This window comes from Bos indicus x Bos taurus, chromosome 5, assembly GCF_003369695.1.
Source record: "Bos indicus x Bos taurus breed Angus x Brahman F1 hybrid chromosome 5, Bos_hybrid_MaternalHap_v2.0, whole genome shotgun sequence".
NCBI classification, from domain to species: domain Eukaryota; kingdom Metazoa; phylum Chordata; class Mammalia; order Artiodactyla; family Bovidae; genus Bos; species Bos indicus x Bos taurus.
The window spans coordinates 4,091,645-4,115,773 of NC_040080.1; the positions used below are offsets into that span (position 1 = coordinate 4,091,645).

Genomic DNA, 24,129 nt, shown 5'->3' on the forward strand with positions numbered 1-24,129 from the left:
AGTTCAGTTCCTGGTCAAGAAGGTAAGATCCCACATGCCTCACAGCTAAAAAACACCCCAAAACTGAAACATAAGACAGAAGCAATATTGTAACAAATTCAATAAAGATTTAAAAATGGTCCACACTAAAAGAAAAGAATCTTTAACAGACTTTACCCGGAGAGGACAAGAGTTTAGGACACAGGAATCCTGGGGTGTGAAGATGAGGACGAGGATGGCACAGTTAGGTTAGAGCTCAGAAGGGACACCTCATGCCAGGAGACCCTGGAATATCTGAGTCTTTGAGATCACAAAGCCCCCTAGAACCTTCACCCCTCTTCAGCTCCCTTCAGTGCCAGCTTCTCACACTGGCTCCACACTGACCTTGCGTGCATGTGTGCTCAGTCATGTCCAGCTCTTTGTGACCCCCAGGATAGTGCCCGCCAGGCTCCTCCATCCATGGGATTCTCCAGGCAAGAATACTGGAGTGGGTTGCCATTTCCTCCTCCAGGGGATCTTCCCAACCCAGGGATCAAACCTGAGTCTCCTGGTTCTTTACCATGGAGGCACCTGTGGGAAGTCCCCTACATTGACATTATCAGATCAGATCAGATCAGTCGTTCAGTCGTGTCCGACTCTTTGCGACCCCATGAATCGCAGCACGCCAGGCCTCCCTGTCCATCACCAACTCCCGGAGTTCACTGAGACTAATGTCCATCGAGTCAGTGATGCCATCCAGCCATCTCATCCTCTGGCGTCCCCTTCTCCTCTTGCCCCCAATCCCTCCCACCATCAGAGTCTTTTCCAATGAGTCAACTCTTCGCATGAGGTGGCCAAAGTACTGGAGTTTCAGCTTTAGCATCATTCCTTCCAAAGAAATCCCAGGGCTGATCTCCTTCAGAATGGACTGGTTGGATCTCCTTGCAGTCCAAGGGACTCTCAAGAGTCTTCTCCAACACCACAGTTCAAAAGCATCAATTCTTCGGCGCTCAGCCTTCTTCACAGTCCAACTCTCACATCCATACATGACCACAGGAAAAACCATAGCCTTGACTAGACGAACCTTTGTTGGCAAAGTAATGTCTCTGCTTTTCAGTATGCTATCTAGGTTGGTCATAACTTTCCTTCCAAGGAGTAAGCGTCTTTTAATTTCATGGCTGCAGTCACCATCTGCAGTGATTTTGGAGCCCAAGAAAAGAAAGTGTCTCACTGTTTCCACTGTTTCCCCATCTATTTGCCATGAAGTGATGGGATCGAATGCCATGATCTTCGTTTTCTGAATGTTGAGCTTTAAGTCAACTTTTTCACTCTCCACTGTCACTTTCATCAAGAGGCTTTTGAGTTCCTCTTCACTTTCTGCCATAAGGGTGGTGTCATCTGCATATCTGAGGTTATTGAGATTTCTCCCGGCAGTCTTGATTCCAGTTTGTGTTTCTTCTAGTCCAGCGTTTCTCATGATGTACTCTGCATATAAGTTAAGTAAACAGGGTGACAATATACAGCCTTGATGAATTCCTTTTCCTATTTGGAACCAGTCTGTTGTTCCATGTCCAGTTATAACTGTTGCTTCCTGACCTGCATACAAATTTCTCAAGAGGCAGATCACGAGGTCTGGTATTCCCATCTCTTTCAGAATTTCCCACAGTTTATTGTGATCCACACAGTCAAAGGCTTTGGCATAGTCAAGAAAGCAGAAATAGATGTTTTTCTGGAACTCTCTTGCTTTTTCCATGATCCAGCGGATGTTGGCAATTTGATCTCTGGTTCCTCTGCCTTTTCTAAAACCAGTTTGAACATCAGGAAGTTCACGGTTCACATATTGCTGAAGCCTGGCTTGGAGAATTTTGAGCATTACTTTACTAGCGTGTGAAATGAGTGTAATTGTGCGGTAGTTTGAGCATTCTTTGGCATTGCCTTTCTTTGGGATCGGAATCAAAACTGACCTTTTCCAGTCCTGTGGCCACTGCTGAGTTTTCCAAATTTGCTGGCATATTGAGTGCAGCACTTTCACAGCATCATCTTTCAGGATTTGGAATAGCTCAACTGGAATTCCATCACCTCCACTAGCTTTGTTCATAGTGATGCTTTCTAAGGCCCACTGGACTTCACATTCCAGGATGTCTGGCTCTAGGTGAGTGAGCACACCATCGTGATTATCTGGGTCGTGAAGATCTCTTTTGTACAGTTCTTCTGTGTATTCTTGCCATCTCTTCTTAATATCTTCTGCTTCTCTTAGGTCCATACCATTTCTGTCCTTTATCGAGCTCATCTTTGCAAGAAATGTTCCTTTGGTATCTCTGATTTTCTTGAAGAGATCCCTAGTCTTTCCCATTCTGTTGCTTTCCTCTATTTCTTTGCATTGATCGCTGAAGAAGGCTTTCTTGTCTCTTCTTGCTATTCTTTGGAACTCTGCATTCAGATGTTTATATCTTTCCTTTTCTCCTTTGCTTTTCACTTCTGTTCTTTTCACAGCTATTTGTAAGGCCTCTCCAGACAGCCATTTTGCTTTTTTGCATGTCTTTTCTATAGGAATGGTCTTGATCCCTGTCTCCTGTACAATGTCACGAACCTCATTCCATAGTTCATCAGGCACTCTATCAGATCTAGGCCCTTAAATCTATTTCTCACTTCCACTGTATAATCATAAGGGATTTGATTTAGGTCATACCTGAATGGTCTAGTGGTTTTTCCTACTTCCTTCAATTTAAGTCTGAATTTGGCAATAAGGAGTTCATGGTCTGAGCCACAGTCAGCTCCTGGTCTTGTTTTTGCTGACTGTATAGAGCTTCTCCATCTTTGGCTGCAAAGAATATAATCAATCTGATTTCAGTGTTAACCATCTGGTGATGTCCATGTGTAGAGTCTTCTCTTGTGTTGTTGGAAGAGGGTGTTTGCTATGACCAGTGCATTTTCTTGGCAAAACTCTATTAGTCTTTGCCCTGCTTCATTCCGTATTTCAAGGCCAAATTTGCCTGTTACTCCAGGTGTTTCTTAACTTCCTACTTTTGCATTCCAGTCCCCTGTAATGAAGAGGACATCTTTTTTGGGTGTTAGTTTTAAAAGGTCTTGTAGGTCTTCATAGAACCGTTCAACTTCAGCTTCTTCAGCGTTACTGGTTGGGGCATAGACTTGGATTACTGTGATATTGAATTGTTTGCCTTGGAAACAGACAGAGATCATTCTGTCATTTTTGAGATTGCATCCAAGTACTGCATTTCGGACTCTTTTGTTGACCATGATGGCCACTCCATTTCTTCTGAGGGATTCCTGCCCGCAGTAGTAGATATAATGGTCATCTGAGTTAAATTCACCCATTCCAGTCCATTTCAGTTCACTGATTCCTAGAATGTCGACGTTCACTCTTGCCATCTCTTGTTTGACCACTTCCAATTTGCCTTGATTCATGGACCTGACATTCCAGGTTCCTATGCAATATTGCTCTTTACAGCATCGGACCTTGCTTCTATCACCAGTCACATCCACAGCTGGGTATTCTTTTTGCTTTGGCTCCATCCCTTCATTCTTTCTGGAGTTATTTCTCCACTGATCTCCAGTAGTATATTGGGCACCTACTGACCTGGGGAGTTTCTCTTTCAGTATCCTATCATTTTTGCCTTTTCATACTGTTCATGGGGTTCTCAAGGCAAGAATACTGAAGTGGTTTGCCATTCCCTTCTCCAGTGGACCACATTCTGTCAAATCTATCCACCATGACCCGCCCGTCTTGGGTTGCCCCACGGGCATGGCTTAGTTTTATTGAGTTAGACAAGGCTGTGGTCCTAGTGTGATTAGATTGACTAGTTTTCTGTGAGTATGGTTTCAGTGTGTTTTCCCTCTGATGCCCTCTTGCAACACCTACCGTCTTATTTGGGTTTCTCTTACCTTGGGCGTGGGGTATCTCTTCATGGTTGCTCCAGCAAAGCGCAGCCATTGCTCCTTACCTTGGACGAGGGGTATCTCCTCACCGCCGCCCTTCCTGCGCCCACGCAGCCACGGCTCCTTGGACGTGGGGTTCATGTTAACTGGTCATCAAATGGCTTGACGGGCTGTGCCTGTGAGCACTATATCCATTCCTGTCTGTCTGCCATATTAGTCAGCTTTGGCCACCATCACAAAATACCAAAGACTGCAGGGCTTAAACAACAGACGGCTACTTCTCATAGCTCTGGAGTCCGGGCAGTCTAAGGTCAAGGTGATGGAAAATTCAGGTCCTGGGGAGGGTACTCTTCCTGCCCTAGAAACATCTACCTTCTGGCTAGTGTCCTTACCTGGTGGACAGAGACAGAGCTCTGGGTCTTCCTGTTCTTCTTCCAAGGACACTGACCCTATCAGACCAGGGCCCCACCCTTAGGACTTCCTTCAGTCTTCATCACTTCCTCAAAGGACCCATCTTCAAACACAGTCATGCTGGAGGTTGGGGCTTCAACATATGGATTTGGGAGGACACAATTCAGTTCAGAACACAATGTTTTTATATTTTCCATCCCATAAACACTTCCTGAGAGCCTGTTCTGTGCCCGACTTGGTCCTGGGAGAGGCCCAGAGCTACCCGCTAGGTGCCCCACCTCTGACAGGTGAGTGGACTTTTATTAAGGTTGTTCTTAAGATTCTATTTTTTTTTTTTGATGTGAACCATTTTTAAAGTCTTTGCTGAATTTGTTACAATATTACTTCTGCTCTCTCTCTCTCTCTTTCTCTCTCTCTCTCTCTAAATATATATATATATATTTGGCTGTAGGTCATGTGGGATCTAGTTCCCTGACCCTGGATTAAACCCGAAGCCCCTGCATTGGAAGGTGAAGTCTTAACCACTGGACAACCAGGGAAGTCCCTAGGGACCTCATATTAGTAGAATCATATCCTATTCGTCCCGTGTCTGGCTTCTTTCATTAAGCATACTGTTTTTAAGGTCTATCCATGTTGCCGCATGTATCAAAATTTCTGTTATGAATAATGTCCCATTGTATGGGCAGACCGCATTCGGTTTATCCATTCATCTGCTGATGGACACTTGGGTTGGCTCCACCTTTCGGCAGATTATGAGCAGTGCTGCTCTGAACACCTGTGTTCAAATATCTGTCAGGTCCCTGCTTTTGACTCCTCTGGATGTATACCTAGAGCAGTTGGCATCATGCTGGGTCGTGTGGGGTCAGGAGAAGTTCACCTCGGAGATAAGGGTGAGGGGAGGTCATTCCAGGTGAATGGATCCCTGTGTGCAGAGGCTCAGAGGCCTGCGTGTCCGAAGTTACAGAGCCTGCGTGTCTGGACCCTGTGTGGAGTGGATTGGGGGAGTGGTGGGCAGTAAGTGTGGCCCAAAGGTGAAGGGTCCCGTAGCCGTACCACAAGGTTGGGGTCAGAGGCCCTGAGGACTGGAGACCAGGAGGTGCTCCCATCCAAGCTGGTTTCTCCAAAAGATGACCTGCCAGCTGTGTGGAGGCTTAGACAGAGAGGGGAGGAGACTCGGGTAAAATGAGTCACCAATGGGAGGTGAGTGAAAAGAGGTACCTGGATGAATCAGTTGATAAACTAAAGAGAACAAATGAGAGGAATGGGACCAGGTGGTTCAGGGTCTCGCCAAGGAGGTGGAGGAGTTGGGGTCAAGTGTATTTTACTCTGAAGGAACAAATTACCAGGAAGAAGCAGGACTGGAGGTCAGGGCAGCTGGAGAAACAGGAGTTAGGATGATCTATTGACCAGCTCTGACTAGGAGGAGACCTGCATTCACTTCACGTGGCAGCACCACCCGGAAGGTGGCTCACAGTCATAGCACTGGACTCTTGAGTTTCTGCAGAAAATCAGCAGGGAACAAGCCAGAGGGATATTTATCTGCAGGGAGACCAAGTCCAGGAGGCTTTAATCATCAAAGTAATCATTTCAGTCTGACTTGTCCCATTGACCTTCCTATGCATAATTTCATGGGTGATTATAATGCCATTGCCTAGTTAAATGACACTGATTCATGCAGGAGCTGCCACACATATTAATAAGGCGGCTGCGTTAAAGGCCGACTGCTTACCACCGAGCGCCAAAGCCTCCAAACGCCCCGTCATGTTTAATAATGGAACAGTGACACCTTGAACTTGCAGCGGACACTGTGAATCACGGCGGAAATGTCCAAATGGAACGCAGAGGCACTTTGGTCTTCAGTGTCACCTGCTGTCACTCAGGAGGTCGGACTTAGGTGAACCATTATGTCGAGGTGATGATTCCTGTGCTCTGTGCCGCCCTTCTGGCGCCAATTCCCAGGGAAACAGGCCGTCCTGATGGGGCTGGTGTGCTAGAGACCAAGGGAGCACGCATCTCCACTCCAGTGGGCCGTAATTTGAAAACTGTGAGAAAGGCTGTATAGCTGAAACTCACACAGCATTGCAAATCAGCTATAACAGTATTCATCCACTATCTGCGTTCTCCAAGAAAGCAATAAAACATTTATACTGCATGCTAAGTCACTCAGTTGTGCCCAACTCTTTAACCCCATGGACTGTAGCCAGCCAGGCTCCTCTGTCCATGGAATTCTCCAGGCAAGAATATTGGAGTGGGTAGCCATTCTCTTCTCCAGGGGATCTTCCCAACCCAGGGATCAAACCCGGGTCTCTTACATTTTCTGCATTGGCAGGCAGGCTCTTTACCATTCGGCCCACCTAGGAAGACATAAGTTACTGAGCAGGAATTAAAAAATATATATTGGGGTCCCCTGGTGGCTCAGATGGTAAAGAATCTGCCTGCAATATGGGAGACGTGGGTTTGATCCCTGGGTCAGGAAGATCCCCTGGAGAAGGGAATGGCAACTCACTCAGGTGTTCTTGCCTGGAGAATTTCATGGACAGGACAGAGGAGACTGGCGGGCTACAGTCCGTGGGGTCACAAAGAGTCGGACGTGACTGAGTGAATAACACTTTCACTTTCATACATACACATGGGCTTCCGAGGTGGCACTAGGGGTAAAGAACCCTCCTGCCAACATAGGAGACACAGAGACGTGGGCTCCATCCCTGGGTAAGAAAGATCCCCTGGAGGAGGCCGTGGTACCCCACTGGAGAATCCCTGGACAGAGGAGCCTGGCGGCTACAGTCCAGGGGGTTGTAAAGAGTCGCACATGACTGAAGTGACTTAGCACGCATGCACACATACAAATGTAAGTGTGTACACACAAAACACACACACGGCACCAGTTTTCTAGGGATGCTGTAAGAAATTAACACAAACTCAGTGACTCAAAATGACAAATGTCTATTATCTCACAGTGGAGGCTGGTGGTCAGAAATCAGGTGTGGGTGGGGCTGGCTCCCTTTGGAGTCTCCAGGGGCCTCCTCTTCCCCGCTTTGGTCACCATCAGCAGTCTCTGGCCTGGGGACATTTCCCTCCAATCTCCTCCCCCATTTTCACCAGGCCTTCTCCTGTACATCTGTGTGTCGAGTTTCCCTTTCTTATCTTTATAAGACGTCGGTCACTGGATTTTTTTTTTAATCTTTGACCATGCCTCTAGGATCTTAGTTCCAGACCAGGAATTGCACCCACACCCCCCACAGTGGAAGTGTGGAGTCTTAACCAATGGACCATGAAGGAAGTCCCCAGTAGTTGGATTCAGAGCCCACCCCAAATCCAGGATGCACTCATCCTGAGAGTCTCAACTTGGTCACACCTGCCAAGATTCTGTTTCCAAAGAAGGGGACATTTCCAGGGACTTGGTGTTAGGCCTTGAACACATCTTTTGGGGGACGCTGTTCAATTGCCTGCACATACATAAATAGTACCTTCTAACTTTAAACTTGATTTCATTCACCAGAGTCAGGGTGGGGGTGGGGAGTTGTCCTTCCCTCTGGCTGGCCTTTGCCCAGCCTCTTCCCTGCCCTCCAGCCTCCCTACTCCTTCCAGCCTTGGGGGCAGTGCACAGGGGTTCCCAATCATGCTATTCCCCTTCCTCCTCTTGCCTGGGCTATCGTTCCTGGCTCTGACCACCTGGCCTAGGAGTGGCCCAGAGCCCTGCTTGGAACCAGGTAACCACATCTGGAGCCCCAGGTGAGGCAGCCCTGGGACCATTTGGGGTGTGCGTGTGAAATACGTGTTATTGGGACTTCCCTAGTGGGCCAGTTGGAGAAGGAAATGGCAACCGACTCCTATATTCTTGCCCGGAGAATCCTATGGACAGAGGAGCCTGTCAGGCCATGGTCCATGGGGTCGCAGAGAGTCAGACACGACTGAAGTGACTAAACGCACTAGTGGCCCAGTGGCTAAGACTCTGAGCACCCAATGCAGGAGCTGGGGTTCAGTCCCTGGTCAGGGACTAGGTCCCACAAGTCACAACTAAGAATTCACATGCTGCGATTAAAGAGCCCATGTGCTGCACCTAAGACCTGGTATAGCCAAATAAATAAATAATTTGTTCATTTGTAAAAAATTAATAAAATGTTAAAAGAAAGAATCCCATGTTGTAGGAGGGAGTCTGGGCCCTGGGTGGTTGGAGTCCAAAAGCAGCCTCCACTCCAGGAGGCGTGTTTGGGCTGAGACTTGAAGGATGAAAAGGGACAAGTCTACTTTTGGGTAAACCAGGCGCACAACACGGAGGCTGGTTCTGTGAAACAGCCCCAAAGTGAGTCCTTCGGTAAATGAAAAGCTCCTCCTGCTAAGGAAATGTGAAGTGAAAGGCGCTCAGTCGTGTCCGACTCTTTGCGACCTCATGGACTATAGCGTTCATGGAATTCTCCAGGCCAGAACACTGGAGTGGGTAGCCGTTCCCTTCTCCAGGGGATCTTCCCGACCCAGGGATCAAACCCAGGTCTCCTGCATTGCAGGAAGATTCTTTACCAGCTGAGCCACACGTGTTAAGGAAATAATTGCCTTCTATTTTGCCCCCATCCCCAGGGAGCAGGGGTTGCATCTTCCTTATCTTTGCATCCCTCCTGGGGTCCTTATACCTATCTTACTAAATGCTTGTTGAGCTGAATTAGAAATATAAGCTACTTATTAGAAAATATTAAGGACTCATTGAGAATATGGTGACGTATAATGGGTGTGGTGGTAAAAAGTCCTTATATTTAGAAATGCATATTTTGAAAGCATCGAAGATTTTGAAACATGAAGCGACATGGTATCTGGGATTTGCTTGAAAGTCTTCCTGCACTCAGCCCTCAAGATGCTGAAGAGTAAGTCCTTCAAGCTGACTTGTGCATAGTGAGCTCGTCCCAGAGTCCAGAGCTGATGAGGGGAGGGTGACTTTACGGTGAGAAAGTCTGAGAGGCACATCTCTGCCAGGTAACCGAGGTCAGTGTCACAGGGATCGGTCATGTTACACGTGCCAACATGTGAGGGATGGGATGAGCACTTCACCTCTATGGTCGCCCCCCCAACACCCATGAACCCAGTCTAATCCTGAGAAAAACATCATCTGAAACCTAACAGAGGGGCATCCTACAACCCACCCACCTCCGCTCAGTCCTCCGCAACACTGCCAAGGTCATCGAAAACAAGGCAAGTCTGAGAAACCGTCACAGCCCAGAGGAGCTAAGGAGACAGGATGACTGCATATGGGATCCTGGGTGGGGTCCTGAGACAATAAATGGGTGTTAGGCACGAACTAAGGAAACCAGAAGAAAGGATGTATTTTAGTTAATAATAGAAGGAAATGGCACCCCACTCCAGTACTCTTGCCTGGAGAATCCCAGGGACGGGGGAGCCTGGTGGGCTGCAGACCATGGGGTCGCTAGAGTCAGACACGACTGAGCGACTTCACTTTCACTTTTCACTTTCATGCCTTGGAGAAGGCAATGGCAACCCAGTTGAACACTCCAGTGTTCTTGCCTGGAGAATCCCAGGGACGGGGGAGCCTGGTGGGCTGCCATCTATGGGGTCGCACAGAGTCGGACACGACTGAAGTGACTTAGCAGCAGCAGCAGCAGCAATGTGTCAGTATGGGTTCATTATCTTTCCTTGATGCTGGGAAAGATCGAGGGCAGAAGGAGAAGAGGGCGTCGGAGGATGAGATAGCTGGATGGCATCACCGATGCAATGAACATGAATTTGGGCAAACTCTGGGAGATGGTGTGGGACAGGGAGGCCTGGAGTGCTGCAGTCCATGGGGTCACAAAGAGTCGGACACAACTGAGCGACTGAACAACGTGGGTTCATTAATTGTAACAAACGTACCATGTGAAAGTAAAATATTAAAATGGAGAAACTGGGGGGTGGGTATACAGGAACTGTACTACCGTCATAATTTTTCTGTCAATCTAAAGCTGCTCTAAAAATAAAGTTTACTTTAAAAAATACTCCTGCAAAATAAGAGGAGTTGGCAGGTGCGGGCGAGGAGCGCAGGGGAGATAAAAGAAGATGGGCAGAGAGTCAGTAACTGTTGAAGCTGGGTGATGGGGGCGAGAGGTTTTATATATTCTCTATACTCTGGGCTTCCCTGGTGGCTCAGCTGGTAAAGAATCCACCTGCAATGCGGGAGACCTGATTCTGATCCCTGGGTTGGGAAGATCCCCTGGAGAAGGGAAAGGCTACCCACTCCAGGATTCTGGCCTGGAGAATTCCATGGATAGTCCACGGGGTCGCACAGAGTCGGACACGACTGGGCGACTTTCACTTCACTTCTGTGTGCTCTAGTGCATTTAAAAAAAATTATATAGTAAGTTTTTTTTTAAGTGAGAGTCACAGACCCAGTATGTTAGGGGAAGAGAGCCTTTCATGCAGAGCTGTGGGTACACGCGGAATAGAAAGAACACCGGACAGGGGACCAGCCCAGGGGGTGAGGCTGGCAGGAGGCCTCTTGGCAGAAGATGGACCTGAGCTGGCCTGGCAGAGGCATTGAGCGTGAAGTGTGCGCGTGCGCGCGTGTGTGTGTGTATCAGGGGACCATTACAGAGGCCATTACCTGGCCCATAACAGATCTCCGACAGAGTAATGTAATTACAAGAAGTCACGGCGACTGTCACCAGACTTCCCCTAGGCCACATTGCAAAAGCTCTGCAATGGTTCTATTTTTCTCTTATGACTTCAAACATCATTCAAGAGTCTGCTTCCATCTCATTCCACACTGGTGCCTCCAGGACGCCAGGGGACCCAGGCACTCCTGCCACGTGCCACGGCGCTGCTCTGAACATTGGAGTAGTCTCCCTTTATTCAAAGCAGATGCAGCCTTCTGGGAGAATAGTGTGATATGAGACCTTCTGGAACCTGACACAGCTGATACTGGGTGCTGACAGGAATTGCTTTGCAAGAATAATGGGAGGCTTTTCTGTCCATCAGGTGCCCAGCCTGGAGCTTGATATAAAATGTGAGAAATTAGGCTCGTGTGTAATATAGAGAGCCGTCTATAACCGAATGTCTCGCAAAGGAGTAAGGAAAGGAAATGCAGAGCTAAAAAGACGCCTGGCCTCAGGAGGACGTTCACGTGGCTTGACCGTGGCAACAGTTATCATCGCCATGGTCACCTCTAAGGACGCTCGATGCTAAGGTCTCCTACAGGCACACAGAACCTCGCGGGTGCAAAGCCCTCTGCCCGCATCATCTCCGGGCTCCTCACTGCCACTGGGAAGCCAGGCAGCTGAGCAGGGGTTCCTGGCTCCACTTTACAGGTGCAGAAACTGAGGCTTGGCAGCTGGCTCCTGCCAAGGTGAAGTTCAGACCCGGCCCTTGTGGCTCTCTGAATCAGACAGGACCTGGACTTCCTTCCCTTTCCCCCTCCTCTTTTCTACCCCACAGCTGGGGACCTCACCACCTCTCCTCTGCCCTTTCCCGTGCCCCGCGGCCCTCCGTCAGGAAGATCTGATTGGCCAGCTTGGGTCATGTGCTCACCTGAGAGCCAATCGACAGGAGGAGGCTTGGCTCTGTTCACCAATGGCACCTCTCACCCTAACTCTATCAGGAGCGTGGGGAAGGCCCTTTCCCAGAATGACCCATCAGCACGTCTTCCCACCCACTCCACCCAGTCCTCAGAAGGAAGAGTGTCCCGGAAACCTGCCTCTCCCAGGGCCTGAGCTCAGAACTTCCCAGCTTCTGCAGCCTCGCCCTGAAAGCTGCAGATGGGAACCAGAACCCACGTAGTCCTTCCATTCCCCCCACCTCCTTAACTGCACTGAGGTGTCCCTTCCTGTGATCAGACTCCAGGCACCCTCCCCTTCCCTGCCCAGACCCCAGTTCACAGGCGCCGAGAGCTGCCCAGATGTCCCCTCACCCTCCTCATCCCTGGACCTGACTCCAGGACAGCCCAGCCCTACACTGCTTCTTACCCTTCCCGCCAAGACGTGACGGGCTGGTCCAGGCCTGGCTGGCTTTAGTGGACGAGTGCCCCAAATGAGTGGCCTCACAAAGGCTGGGAGTTCCCGAAGGTTTGAGAGTTGGACATGTTCGAGTTACCAGACACCGGCCACACTGCAACCCCACTGTGGGGCTGAAAGCGTGGCCAGTGCCAGGGTTCCGGCTGCTGAGATGACCCGGGGCATGAATGGGATGCCTAAGAAGACGGGGTGAAGCCTGGGCGGGACTTGGAGGAAACGTATGTGCAGACCAAGGGCATGGGGGCTGACTCCTGCGGGTGCAAGCGGGCCTGGGGGCGTAGGCTGCCCTCGGGCCACTGTCCACGCCGAAGGTGGTGCCAGGATCCCCATAAATCCAGTCTGTCCACGTCTCTCCTGACACAGGCTTTTAGAGAGGAATGGAGTTTGGAATCTGATAAACAATCTGAATCCCTTCTCTGTCTCTAAAAAGCTGTGTGACTTTGGGCGGTTGAGTTGCTCTCTCTGAGTCCAATTCTGTTGTTTAATTGTTGTTATAGTTCAGTTACTAAGTCGTGTCCCACTGTTTTGCGACCCCATGAATTGTAGCCCGCCAGGCTCCTCTGTCCATGGGATTTCCCAGGCAAGAGTACTGGAGTGGTAGCCACTCCTTTTTCCAGGGGATCTTCCTGACCCAGGGATCGAGCCTGGGTCTCCTGCATTGGCAAGTGGATTCTTTACTGCTGAGCCACCAGGGAAGCCCTGAGCCCAGTTTGCTTGTCTCTAAATCAGGCACAATCGCACCCACGTGGGTGGGTTTCCAGGAGGAATAAATGAAGCACAGGCTGCTGAGTGCAGGGGGATTCAGTGCATCTGGTGGTCTCTCCTTCCCATGAAAGAGAAGCCTCATCTCCCCCTGGCAGCTTCTACAGGGGATCAGAAAGCCCACAAGGGATACCAGCAGAGCTCCATGACGCGCCTGCTGGGCCGAGCCTGGGGCGCGGAGGGTGCTCGAGCCATGCTTCCTGGGCACCAGGGGGTGGCAAGCTGTCAGAAATGATGTGGGTTGGAGGCTTTCCCAATACACAGGCTGGGCCCCACCCCAGAGCCTTGGGAGGCAGGAGGGTTTTGAGAAGGTCTTGAGGAATATTTGCAAGCCCTTAGCTAGACAGGACCGCCCCTCTTAAAAGATTCCCATGCACACAGCATCATGAGGCTCACAAAGCTGTTTAATTTCCCACCTATGATACAGGATGGAGGCAGGGTGCAGAAAACCCAGTGACTGCTTTGGTGAACATACTGGAGCTGCACACAAGCCTAGCAGGCTGTGGCTTCACCGGGATCTTCTGTTTGCACACAATTGTAATTGACCTTTGAAGGGCTCCCCGGGGCACTGCGGCCTGCTGCTTCTGGGCAGAAGTTATCATACCTGCTCTTCTTTGGTAACCTTCTTTAGAATTTCATACACAAAACTTGATTGGCAAAAAAAAAGTACCAAATGTCAAAATTTCATAAAAGCAGGGCAAGAACTGGTCTTCTCTTGCCATTTGGACTTAGCTGCCCCTTGAAAAGTGTTTTTTTTCCCCTCTTGGTCATTTAGCAACGCCCAGCCCAGAGATGGGAAAAGGGAGCAAAATTTAACCTTTGTGTTAGAAGAGAAGCAAGGTTTTCAACCAAACACTTAAGTCATTGGACTCATTATTTAAACACCAAAAGACAACAGATGGACTTAATTCATCTGGCCCAGCTTAATACATGTCAGCCTAACACTACAAACAGATACATAAAACCGAGATATGTCTGGGTGCTACAAACGGGGACAGGGCGTCGTCACAGGGCGATGACTTGGCTGCGCTGCGAGCCGGCCCCTCAGAACCAGTACTCAGAGACGAAGATGTGGACGCTGACGACATTCCGGTGCGACACCACACCCCCAACCACGTAGTTCATCTCCAGCTTCAGGACGGCGTGGAACGGGCCCACGATGGGCCGCACCTGGCGCACGACGCCTGGGGAGAGAGCAGAAGGTGTGTGGGGAGTTAGCAGGGACTGAAGCAACGTGGAGACCGGGGACACGATTTCCCTCCGGGATTTTCAGAGCTGCAGGAGTGCTCGGACCTCATCAAGTCCCGCCTGAGCCAGGTGCTTGCATCTCCCTCCAAGTGATCACCCCCGGGCTCTGCCATCATCCCTGGGGACGAGTGACAGCGGGCTCTCTGCAGCCCGTCCGCTGTGAGCAGCTCGCCCTGTGAGTCTGTGCGCGTGGGCTTTGGAGTCCTTGCCTTACTCCTGCCAGCTCCTCTTCTGTGAGCCTGCTTTCCTCCTCTACCACCGTCTATCCAACCAAGAACTAAGAGTCTAGATAAAGGGCCTGGCATGGAGCAGATGCCCAGAAGACACCCGTCCCAGTCTCTCCTAACCCACTGTGCCCACTTGTGACCCATGGGAGGAAACAAAGCATGTGTGAGCCTCTTCCCCCAGTCTCTCACGTTGAGGACTGTCCTGGGGGCCTGGAAACCTTTTATCTGAGCAGAGAAGTCCTAGTTCCCTATGGGACACACTCCTGGGTCCTTCTTTCTCCACACCTCTTTTTTGAAGGGTGACACCTGAACCCTTGCCCAGTGTTCATGGTGAGCAAGAGGCAGCTCGAGTCCAGTTCGAGCAGCAGAGACGGGTCAGGGCAATCAGAAGGACAGACGGCACGGGGGAGACAGGTGTCTGTCTGGGGAAGCAGAAGCCTGCCGTGTAAAGCTCCTGGGGGGTGGCAGGGAGGTCTGCCTGGACCACAGCAGGGACCCGGCAAAGGCCATGATGGTGGCCTCCCCAGACAGGGCTCAGAGGGAAGGGCAGATAAGTTCAGCTCAGTCGCAGTGGAGGAGGAACAACCCCAAGTGTCCTGTCCCCGCAAGTTCCATGTCTCCAGGCCGGACCCTGACGTTGCTGCCTGCCCACGCAGGGCACCCAGCATCTCACGGAGAGAATGCCCCTGCACTCGGGGACTAGATGCTCTCCTCCTGGCTGGACGTGGAGAGCCCACCACCCTCTCAGGACCTCAGATTCCTCATCGAGCAGATGATGCCACGTGAGCCTGTGCTTTGCACTGACTGATCCCACCCCGCCCCCGCCCCCAGCTCGGCGTCCACCATGGTGTGAGCTCCAGGGGTGCAGGGCCACCTCCCTGCCGGACGGGTGGGCTCACTGCCTCACTTCTGCACGCGTTCATGCATTCCTCAACAGGTACCAGGCACCGTTCATGGTGATGCCAAGAAAACAAACAGAACCCTGGTTTCAAAGTCAGTGGGGACCTAGGTGAGTGCCGTGCTCTGACAGAAGTCCACACGCTGTCCAGCGGGGGTGAGGATGGAGGTGAGGGAGGCGGGGGAGTCAGGAAAGGCTTCCTGGAGAAAGTGCCTCTCTCCCTGCAGATCCCCGTGCCTGGCACAGAGCAGGTGCCACCCCTACAGCTGTTGACATTTAGGAGGGACCCTCTTCCATCGCCCCCGCTCTGATATTAGGACTTGCCCAAAGCCGTGTGGCGCAGGGGTGTGCTGGAGCAGCTGGTCGTCTGGTCGTGCCATATGACAATTTTCAAGCCCAACGTGACGTCACTGAAGGCAGGGTCAAGAACCACCCATCACTGCAGGGCTGTCTACAAACAACACCCTGGAGCCTGAGAACCAGCCAGAACGCAGAGTGTTTGCTGCGTCCAACTGCTGACTGCAGGCTGGTTTGTACAAACAGCCCTGCCGCTGACTTGGGAAATGTGCACCCAGCGTGGCACTTCACACCCATGCTGAGATCAGCGAAGGCTCTGGGGAGTCTACAGGGGCCCAAGGCCTTTTGCACCTGTGGCCGGTTCTCGGTCAAGACCACCAAGTTCATTGTCAGGAAGGGGATTTGGGCAGGCCATCCCCCCTTTCACTCCCTGGGCTTGTGTTTCAAAGGTGAAGAGCCCAGCAGTAGGGTGGAATTCCAGGCTATTCTAAGCAAACAAGGGCTCTAGCTCTGATGGAAAGATAAGCAGAAGCTTCGGTGGGCTGTCAGCACCCTTTCTCTGCCCCTGCCTGGCGATGACATCCCAGTTCTGTCCTGTCTGAACGCCCACGAGCATCATCAGCTCCCGGCTAAAGACGGGGGCTTGTCGCCACTCTCGGTTTGCCCATGGCCCCTGTGGCAAGCACAGCCCCAGACTCTCCAGTCCCTCAGCCCTCACCAGCATGACCGTCTCCTCTCCCCAGGCCGGAGACCGCCACCGGCGCCACCAGCCTCAGTGGCCTCGGTCCCCTGCACGCATCCCTGGGGCAGTGCTCAGAGGGCTCAGGGGGCTTGAAGGAAAGAGGTGAGAGGCTCAGTGAGCCTGAGAGCTAGTTTAGGACAGAGAGCAACGAGGTGGAGGGAACACTTCCGCAAGCTATGATCAGACACGTATTTATTTCTATATATTATCATGATACTGTGTGTGTGTGTGTGCACGCACGCTAAGGTGCTTCAATCGTGTCCGACTCTTTGCGACCCTATGGACTGTAGCCCTTTCAATATCATATAATTAATATATGATATATAAATATATGGGCTTCCCAGGTGGAGCAAGCAGTAAGGAACCCACCTGCCAATGCAGGAGACGCAAAAAGACGTGGGTTCAATCCCTGGGTTGGGAAGATGCTCTGGAGGAGGGCATGGCAGCCCACTCCAGTATTCTTGCCTGGAGAATCCCATGGACAGAGGAGCCTGGTGGGCTGCAGTCCATAGAGTTGCAAAGAGTGTAAGTCACTTCAGACATGACTGAAGTGACATAGCACACACGCAGCACACACACACATAAATATATATATAGTTTAATTATTATAAATACAAAGTATATATTGTTGTTGTTGTTAGTTGCTCAATCGTGTCTGACTCTTTGCGACCCCATGGACTGTAGCCTGCCAGGTTCCTCTGTCCATGGATTTCTCCAGGCAAGAATACTGCAGTGAGTAGCCATTCCCTTCTCCACTGGATCTTCTCGACCAGGGATTGAACCTGGGTCTCCTGCATCGCAGGCAGATTCTTTACTGTTTAAGCCACAAGGGAAGCCCTTTCAGGACACAAGGTTTGAGTCCAGCTGACCTCAGTCAGAAGCATGATTCCAGGTTGGTTACTGAAATTTTGAGTCCCCACTTCCTCCTCTGTGAAACAGGGATTAAACGGCCATCTTCAGAGTCAGAAACAAAACCATCCCAAGGCCATGTGCTGCTTCCCCCTCAGAAATAAGCGCTGGATCCCATAAAGCGCCACAGCATTCCAGTGTGATATGAATTTCAGTGCGAGTAGGACCGGATTCCTCCATGATTGAAAAACAGAGCAAATGCTGGACATTTTTATTAGACTGCCTTAAACACTGACGAGAAAGGAAAGCTCTGGATGTATAGAAAATATATTTAAATCTCAATATGTACTGTTAGGGCACTTCATGAGGTTTAGTTTCTATGACGCCTAAAGACCAGAACGTCACGCTGTTGGCTAAGTGTTCCAACTGTAAACAGCTAAGAGGCCAAACAGAACACTAAAGGAAGCTAAGAGCTGCTTTAGAGAAGAAGGGCGTTGAGAAGGGGAAGAGGGAGCAGAAGGCTGAACTTCAGATGTAGGTCGCACTCAGGGCCTGGATTGTCTCAGGATCTTTGCATTTAACAAGAGAACGACCGAGGTGGAAGACACAGGCATCTGCAAGGGTTAAACAAGGCATTGTGGGAGTGACACAGCAGGTGAGCAGGGGGTCAGCCGCCCTGGCCTTCTCCTGTGACCTGGGGTCCACATCCCAGGCCACACCCACTCTGTGGATCTGACCACTTCTTCAGCCTAGCCACACTTCCTGGGGGCTCTGATTTCAGTGAATACGCTCCCTTCATTCCCAGGTTAGTTCAAGCTTGAGATCCACCTCCTGGTCCTCACCTTCACTGAACCTAGACTTTCTCCTGATATCACTTCTTTCTTCACAGCTTTCCCACCCATCCATCCACCCACCCATCCAATCATCCATCCATCCACCCACCATCCTTCATCCATCCATTCACCTACACATCCATTCACCCGTCATCCATCCATCCATCCAGTAGAGGCCATTCTGCACGAGGGAAGTTTAAGGAAGATTCTACAGAGGAGCTGACTTCAAATTGGATTTTAAATACTAAGCCGGGGGCTTCCCTGGTGGTCCAGTGTTTAGAATCTGCCTCACAATCCAAGAGACACTGGTTTGATCTCTGGTCAGGGAGGATCCCACATGCCATGGAGCGAGTAAGCTCCATGGAGCCATGGAGCACGTGCCACAGATACTGTGGCCCGAGTGCCTACAGCCTGTGCTCCACAAGAGAAGCCACAGCAGTGAGAAGCCCAGCGCAGCCAAAAAATAAATGAGTTTAAAATAAAAACGACCAAGTAGGAGCCAACGAGGTAAGTAAAGTGAAGGTGTCAGGAGCTCAGTCGTGTCCGACTCTTTGTGACCCCCATGGACTGCAGCCAGGCTCCTCTGTCCGTGGAATTCTCATGGAGTGAGAATACTGGAGTGGGTTACCATTTCCTTCCCCAGGGGATCTTCCCAACCAAGGGATCGAACCCAGGTATTCCACACTGCAGGCAGATTCTTTATCATCTGAGCCACCAGGGAGGCCCAAGGTTGGTAGGACCTGTGCAAAGGCCCCAAGTGTGAAGGTTTCAGTCAGTTCTGGGAACAGAGTTAATCCTGGGGAAAGACAGACAGAGGAGGGTAAGGAGGTGGTAAAGGGCTTCCTCAGGGACCTCACACCTTGTCAGACTCACAGGACTGGAACCCAGAGCAGTAGTCTCCTGGCCTCCTCACCGCCACCGATTCTAGACAACTGTTCTTTCAGAACCACCATCAACCTTCTGGGTGCAGGGAAACAAGAGAGGGAACTAGACAAACCCTTGCTGCCCAAATGTGGCATCACAGACATTAGAAACTGAACCTCCACCAGGGGTCCAGCTGCATCCGTCACTTGCTTCTACAGATGTGTGGCTGGCATCCGCTCTGCACCAGGCGCTGGGGACCGGCTAGACCGCCTGCGTCCTCTCTCATGAAGCCTTGCCAGCCCCACTCTGCGTCACCTGGTACCTGGTCTCCCTCGAGGGAACCCTCACAGTCGACTCCCCTGCGGACGCAGGGTCTACATCACGTTCATCTCTGTCCACTGTCTGCAGTGCAGGGCCCGGGGCGGGACATAGTGGGAGCACCGTCACAATTATCCTGTGGGATGAAGGCAGAGGAAGAGAGAGAAAAGAGAAGGAGCGAGGGGAGGGAAGAGGGACCCTACTCCCTGAGGGCCCCTCAAACCTTTGTCCTGAAGGGAAGGGGCCACTGAAGGCTCTGAGCGGGAGCAGCTTTATGTGGAAAGACCATTCCTGCAGCAAAATGCAGGAGAGAGGGAAAGGCTCTTTCCAGCATGCCTGCCTTGTCCATCTTCCCTGCTGGGGTGTTTACCTCCCTAACTTTCAAGAGCCCCAGGAAAAAAAAAAAGGCCATGATGCCGAGTTCAACTGTGTTAATCTTCCAAATCCTCATCTTTGGCATTTCTGCTTCGGGTCCCAGACACTGCTGGTATTCCTCGGCGTGTCTGTGCCTCTGAAAGATATAATTAAGTCTTTTTTTTTTTCCTTTGAAAAATGTAGGTCCCCTCGGGCACTTCACCTTCATGTCTCGTCTCTGCTTTGTAAATTGCAGCCGATGTGCCAGGAGCCCGAACACAGAGCCCAAGTGTCCAGCAGGAGACCTCCATCGCCTCCTGGGGACTGTGGTCTGGATTCCAGGCCCCTGCAGCCATCCCCAGGCTTCTGCCGCTTGACTGGGGTCGCAACTGATCATCCACAGGTTGTCTGAAAGGAGGAGGATCATCCATGAGGGCCTCTGCACGAGACACTGGTCTGCGGAGACCTGGAATCACAGCCTGGCATTGCTCTGCTGCGTCCTCACCGAGCAGCCCTGTGACCTTGTACGAGACACGGTCTTTCTGAAGTTCAGCCTCTGACTCAGAAGTCCTGCGATTCTAACAGACCAAGTGTAATGGCGTGAACAGGGCTGTTGAAGAGCATCTTAGCAAAAATGATGATCCATCCAGAGACGGCATGGTACCTCACGCCAGTGGAAATGAACTGTGCTTTTCAAAAGACAGAGCTCAAGTTGAAATAAAGGCAGAAGGAAGAAAGTCAGCATCAGATGAGAATAAGACGTGGTTGCTACCTGAAATCAGGGTACGGAGTCATTGGTCTTCTCGGTTGTCAGGGTCTCCCCACTGCCATGTGAGGCCAGAGGTCAAGGGCACAGACTTTCTTTTCCCATCGATCTTTTTAAAATTTAATTAATTAATGTTTAGTTGCACTGGGCCTTCGTTGCTGCAAGCAGGATTTCTCTAGTTGCAGCGAGCAGGGGCTACTCTTCGTTGCGGCGGCCTCTCTTGCTGCAAAGCACAGGGTCAGGGTGCGAGGGCTTCAGTAGCTGTGGGCACATAGGCTTAGCTGCTCTGCGGCCTGTGGGGCCTTCCAGGACCAGGGATCAAACCCGCGTCCCCTGCACTGGCAGGCAGACTCTTATCCGCTGCGCCACCAGGGAGGTTGTCCTGGTCACTCTCCTATCTCTGGTTCTTGGAACATAGTAGGTCCTTGGTCCTACTACAGACCTGCCACATAGGAGGCCCGCAGTAAGTGAATCGCTAAATGAACGCGTGAACTAGAGACCGAAGCAGGAAGCACAGTTCATGAAGTTGAAAGTTATCACCCGGAGAAACAAAACTGGTGGGAAGGAACGGATGATAGCCAGAGGTCGCTGGGTTTTCGGGTGTGGCCCATGTGGAAGCAGAAAGGCAACAGGTGAGAACCAGGCCTCCCTGTCTGACCCCAGCGGCTGCCACACTGAGCCACGAGCCCGGGAGAGGTGACGAGTCGGCCTGTTTGGACAAGGTGCCAGGACCAAGAATCTTGGAGCTCAGAGGAGACCCATGTGGTTTCACCAAACACTAACACAGCGGGAGACTGGGGAAAAAGCAAACCATCACCAGGATCTCAGGACATTTTCCTCAACAGGGATAACTCCAGGCCAGAATGAGCAGCACAGACCGAAGGCAAAGAGGAAAACACACGAACAGGAAGAAATACGGCCCGTATGTCTAACGTCCAAAGCTATAGTGGTGATGGGCCGGGAAGGAGGTCCACAGCAGGGGAGGAGATGGGAACGGATGGGCCCCCGCGTCCACTGTTCCTTCCCGTGGTCCTCGGGGGGGAAGGACCATCACCTCCCTCCCACCGGGGAGGAGCTCGGGGCTCTGTGGGCTAACGTCCCTGATCACAGGGCTCTCAGGGCACAGCGCTACCCAGACGGGACGGACCCTGAGCTTAGTTCTCTCCACCTGACCGCACCTGCCCTAATGTGGTGTGGAGGAAACTTCCAGAATGTACTGCCCTTGGCTGAGTCATCCATACAGGGCAAAAACGGCAGAGAGGAACTACAGGGCAATCATATCGGTCATGGGCGGTGAAGGAACGGAGCTCCCCAATCCCTGTCTTCTGTTCTTGCCTGAAAAACATCCAGTAAGAGCTTGGAAGGTGGAGGACAGGGGTCTCAGTCGCAGATTTAAAGTCGGCCTCAGCAGAACCATCCTCCCGACTTCTCGGCTCTCATAAACACACTTCCTCCCGGGTCTCTCACAACCAAACCTGAGGGTCTACGTGGGGAAGCAGCAGGGAACCGGAGCCAACCCCCGGGGGCCTGCCTCTCCCTCGGGCAGAAAGAGGAAAAGAAACGTCAGCTCCACACGAAGCCTTCCAGGCTCCTTCCTGGATGCAGGAACCAGCATTTCCAGGGGCACGTGGTGGGTATGAAGACACCCCCGTCCACCATCTCCTCCCCCAACAGCTCAGCCACACACGCTGGGGCCTCATGGTTCCAGGAGGAGCAACGGGGGTCTGGGGGTGAAATGAGTTCTGAACCAGAAACAGCAAACCTGCCCCCGAAGCCAGACCCTGGGCCATTGCCCTTCCACCAAGCCGCCTGGCCTCACCGGAGGGAGAGACAGCCTGGGCAGTTTTCCAGAAGGGATTTGCCGTCTGATGCACCTGCTTTTACCAGGCTGGCCCAGGATGCAACGGTAATGGGAAGGGCGAGAGTCCTCCCCTCTTTCTCTGCGAGTCCTCCCACCTGGATCAGCCCCACTCACTTCCTGCTGGGGCCCCTTCCCCATCGCTAGACCCAAACTCATCAGCCCCCTTGCATGTCTCCAGGTGCCCCCAGATGAGAAATCTCAGGGCTGGGACAGACCTCAAAGAGGAGGACTCTGCCTGGTTCAAGGTCACACAGGACGGTCGTGGCAGCAGAAACCCCACATCCAGCCCCACCAGGCTGTGTGCAGGCCTCAGTCATGGCCCCCGAGCCTGGAAGCCCCTCTGAGCCTCAAGTGTCCTCTCCTGGAGAATGGGGCCATCTCCCACAGGGATAAGTGACACAGCTGTCGTTCAATCGCTCAGTCATGTCCGACACTGTGCGACCCCATGAACTGCAGCCCACCAGACTCCTCTGTCCATGGGGATTCTCCAGGCAAGAATACTGGAGTGGGTTGCACACATGGAGTGGGTTCCTCCTCCAGAGGATCTTCCCTACCCATGGATTGAACCCTTGTCTCCTGCATTGGCAGGGGGATTCTTGACTACTGAGCCATCAGGGAAACCCAAGGGACACAGGACGTGTGGCCTACATGCTGGGAGTGCCCAGCACGCAGCAGTGCCCTTGCTGTTGAGACGACTGTGACCGTTGAGGACCCGGCACTCGGAGTTCTCAGCCATGAGCACAGATGGAACGCTCCATCTGGGAACACCCGGCTCTGAGGCCGCGGGAAGCGCGTGGTGACAGTGGCTGATGGTGGGTGTCTGGGTCCTCTGTGTAGTTACGGTTGTCAGGTGAGGCCGTCGGAAGATCCGTATCATCATCAGACTCCTTTTTCCCCCCCTAATTTCACACAACATGCCTCTGCAGCTGTTTGGCTAAAAACACTTCATTTTCTTAAAAAAAAAAGAATAATTTATTAACGTGCCGGTGATCTCAAAGGCTTTTCAGAAGGTGCATAACAGCAGCGGTAAGAGCATCACAAATCATTCTGGACACGGCCGATCCGCCGGAGAACTCGGGAGATGCCGAGAGCCCGCTCTGGGCTCATTTAACCCCCTGGTGACTCTGTGCGTGAGCAGGCAAGCGTGACCCTGCAGCCTGCTGGGCACCGGGCCTGGGCACCTCCTAGTGGGCATGCTGTGTGCGCACACGTGTGCACGCAGGGGTGTGCAAGAAAGAGAGACACACAGGGTGACGGGGGGCATGGCACAGATGAGCCCTCGTAGGCTCTTGCCTCCAGAAATGTACAACCGGTGGAAGAGGAAGCCAAGCAAAACACACAATGGGGACTTCCTTGGTGGTCCAGTGGCTAAGAGTCTGCGCTCCCAACACAGGGGGCCCAGGTTCAATCCCTGGTCAGGAACTACATCCCACATGCTCACTAGTGCTCACATGATGCACCTAAGACCCAGTGCAGCCAAATTAAATAAATAAATATTAAAAAAAAAACTCACAATGCCGTGACCACACCGCCCCGCCCCCCCGCAACTGGCACCAGCATTTCTCCGTTCGCACGCACAGCAGACCTTCTGGAAGGAGTCCCCCTGTGGTGCCTCCAGGGCTCCCACCCTGACGTGTCTCCCCTTGACCCCACTCCACTGAGAATGGCCTGGTCAAGGTCGCCATCAGCTGGGGCGATACTGAACCCAGTGGTGAATCCTTTGTCCTCATGGTTCCAAATAGGAAAAGGAGTATGTCAAGGCTGTATATTGTCACCCTGCTTATTTAACTTATATGCAGAGTACATCATGAGAAATGCTGGACTGGAAGAAACACAAGCTGGAATCAAGATTGCCG

The 24,129-nt window shown here is 51.7% G+C and overlaps 1 protein-coding gene across 1 annotated transcript in view; it reads right to left on the reverse strand.

Annotated features, from left to right (window-relative positions):
• Window positions 1–13,402: 13,402 nt before the first annotated feature.
• The window catches only part of FBLN1 (fibulin 1), a 79,839-nt gene continuing 69,112 nt past the window's right edge, over window positions 13,403–24,129 (reverse strand). Inside the window, exon 17 of the mRNA XM_027540515.1 lies at window positions 13,403–14,200. Coding sequence (XP_027396316.1) covers window positions 14,061–14,200 — 140 coding nt within the window. The 3' untranslated portion in view covers window positions 13,403–14,060. The remainder of the gene's footprint in view (window positions 14,201–24,129) is intronic.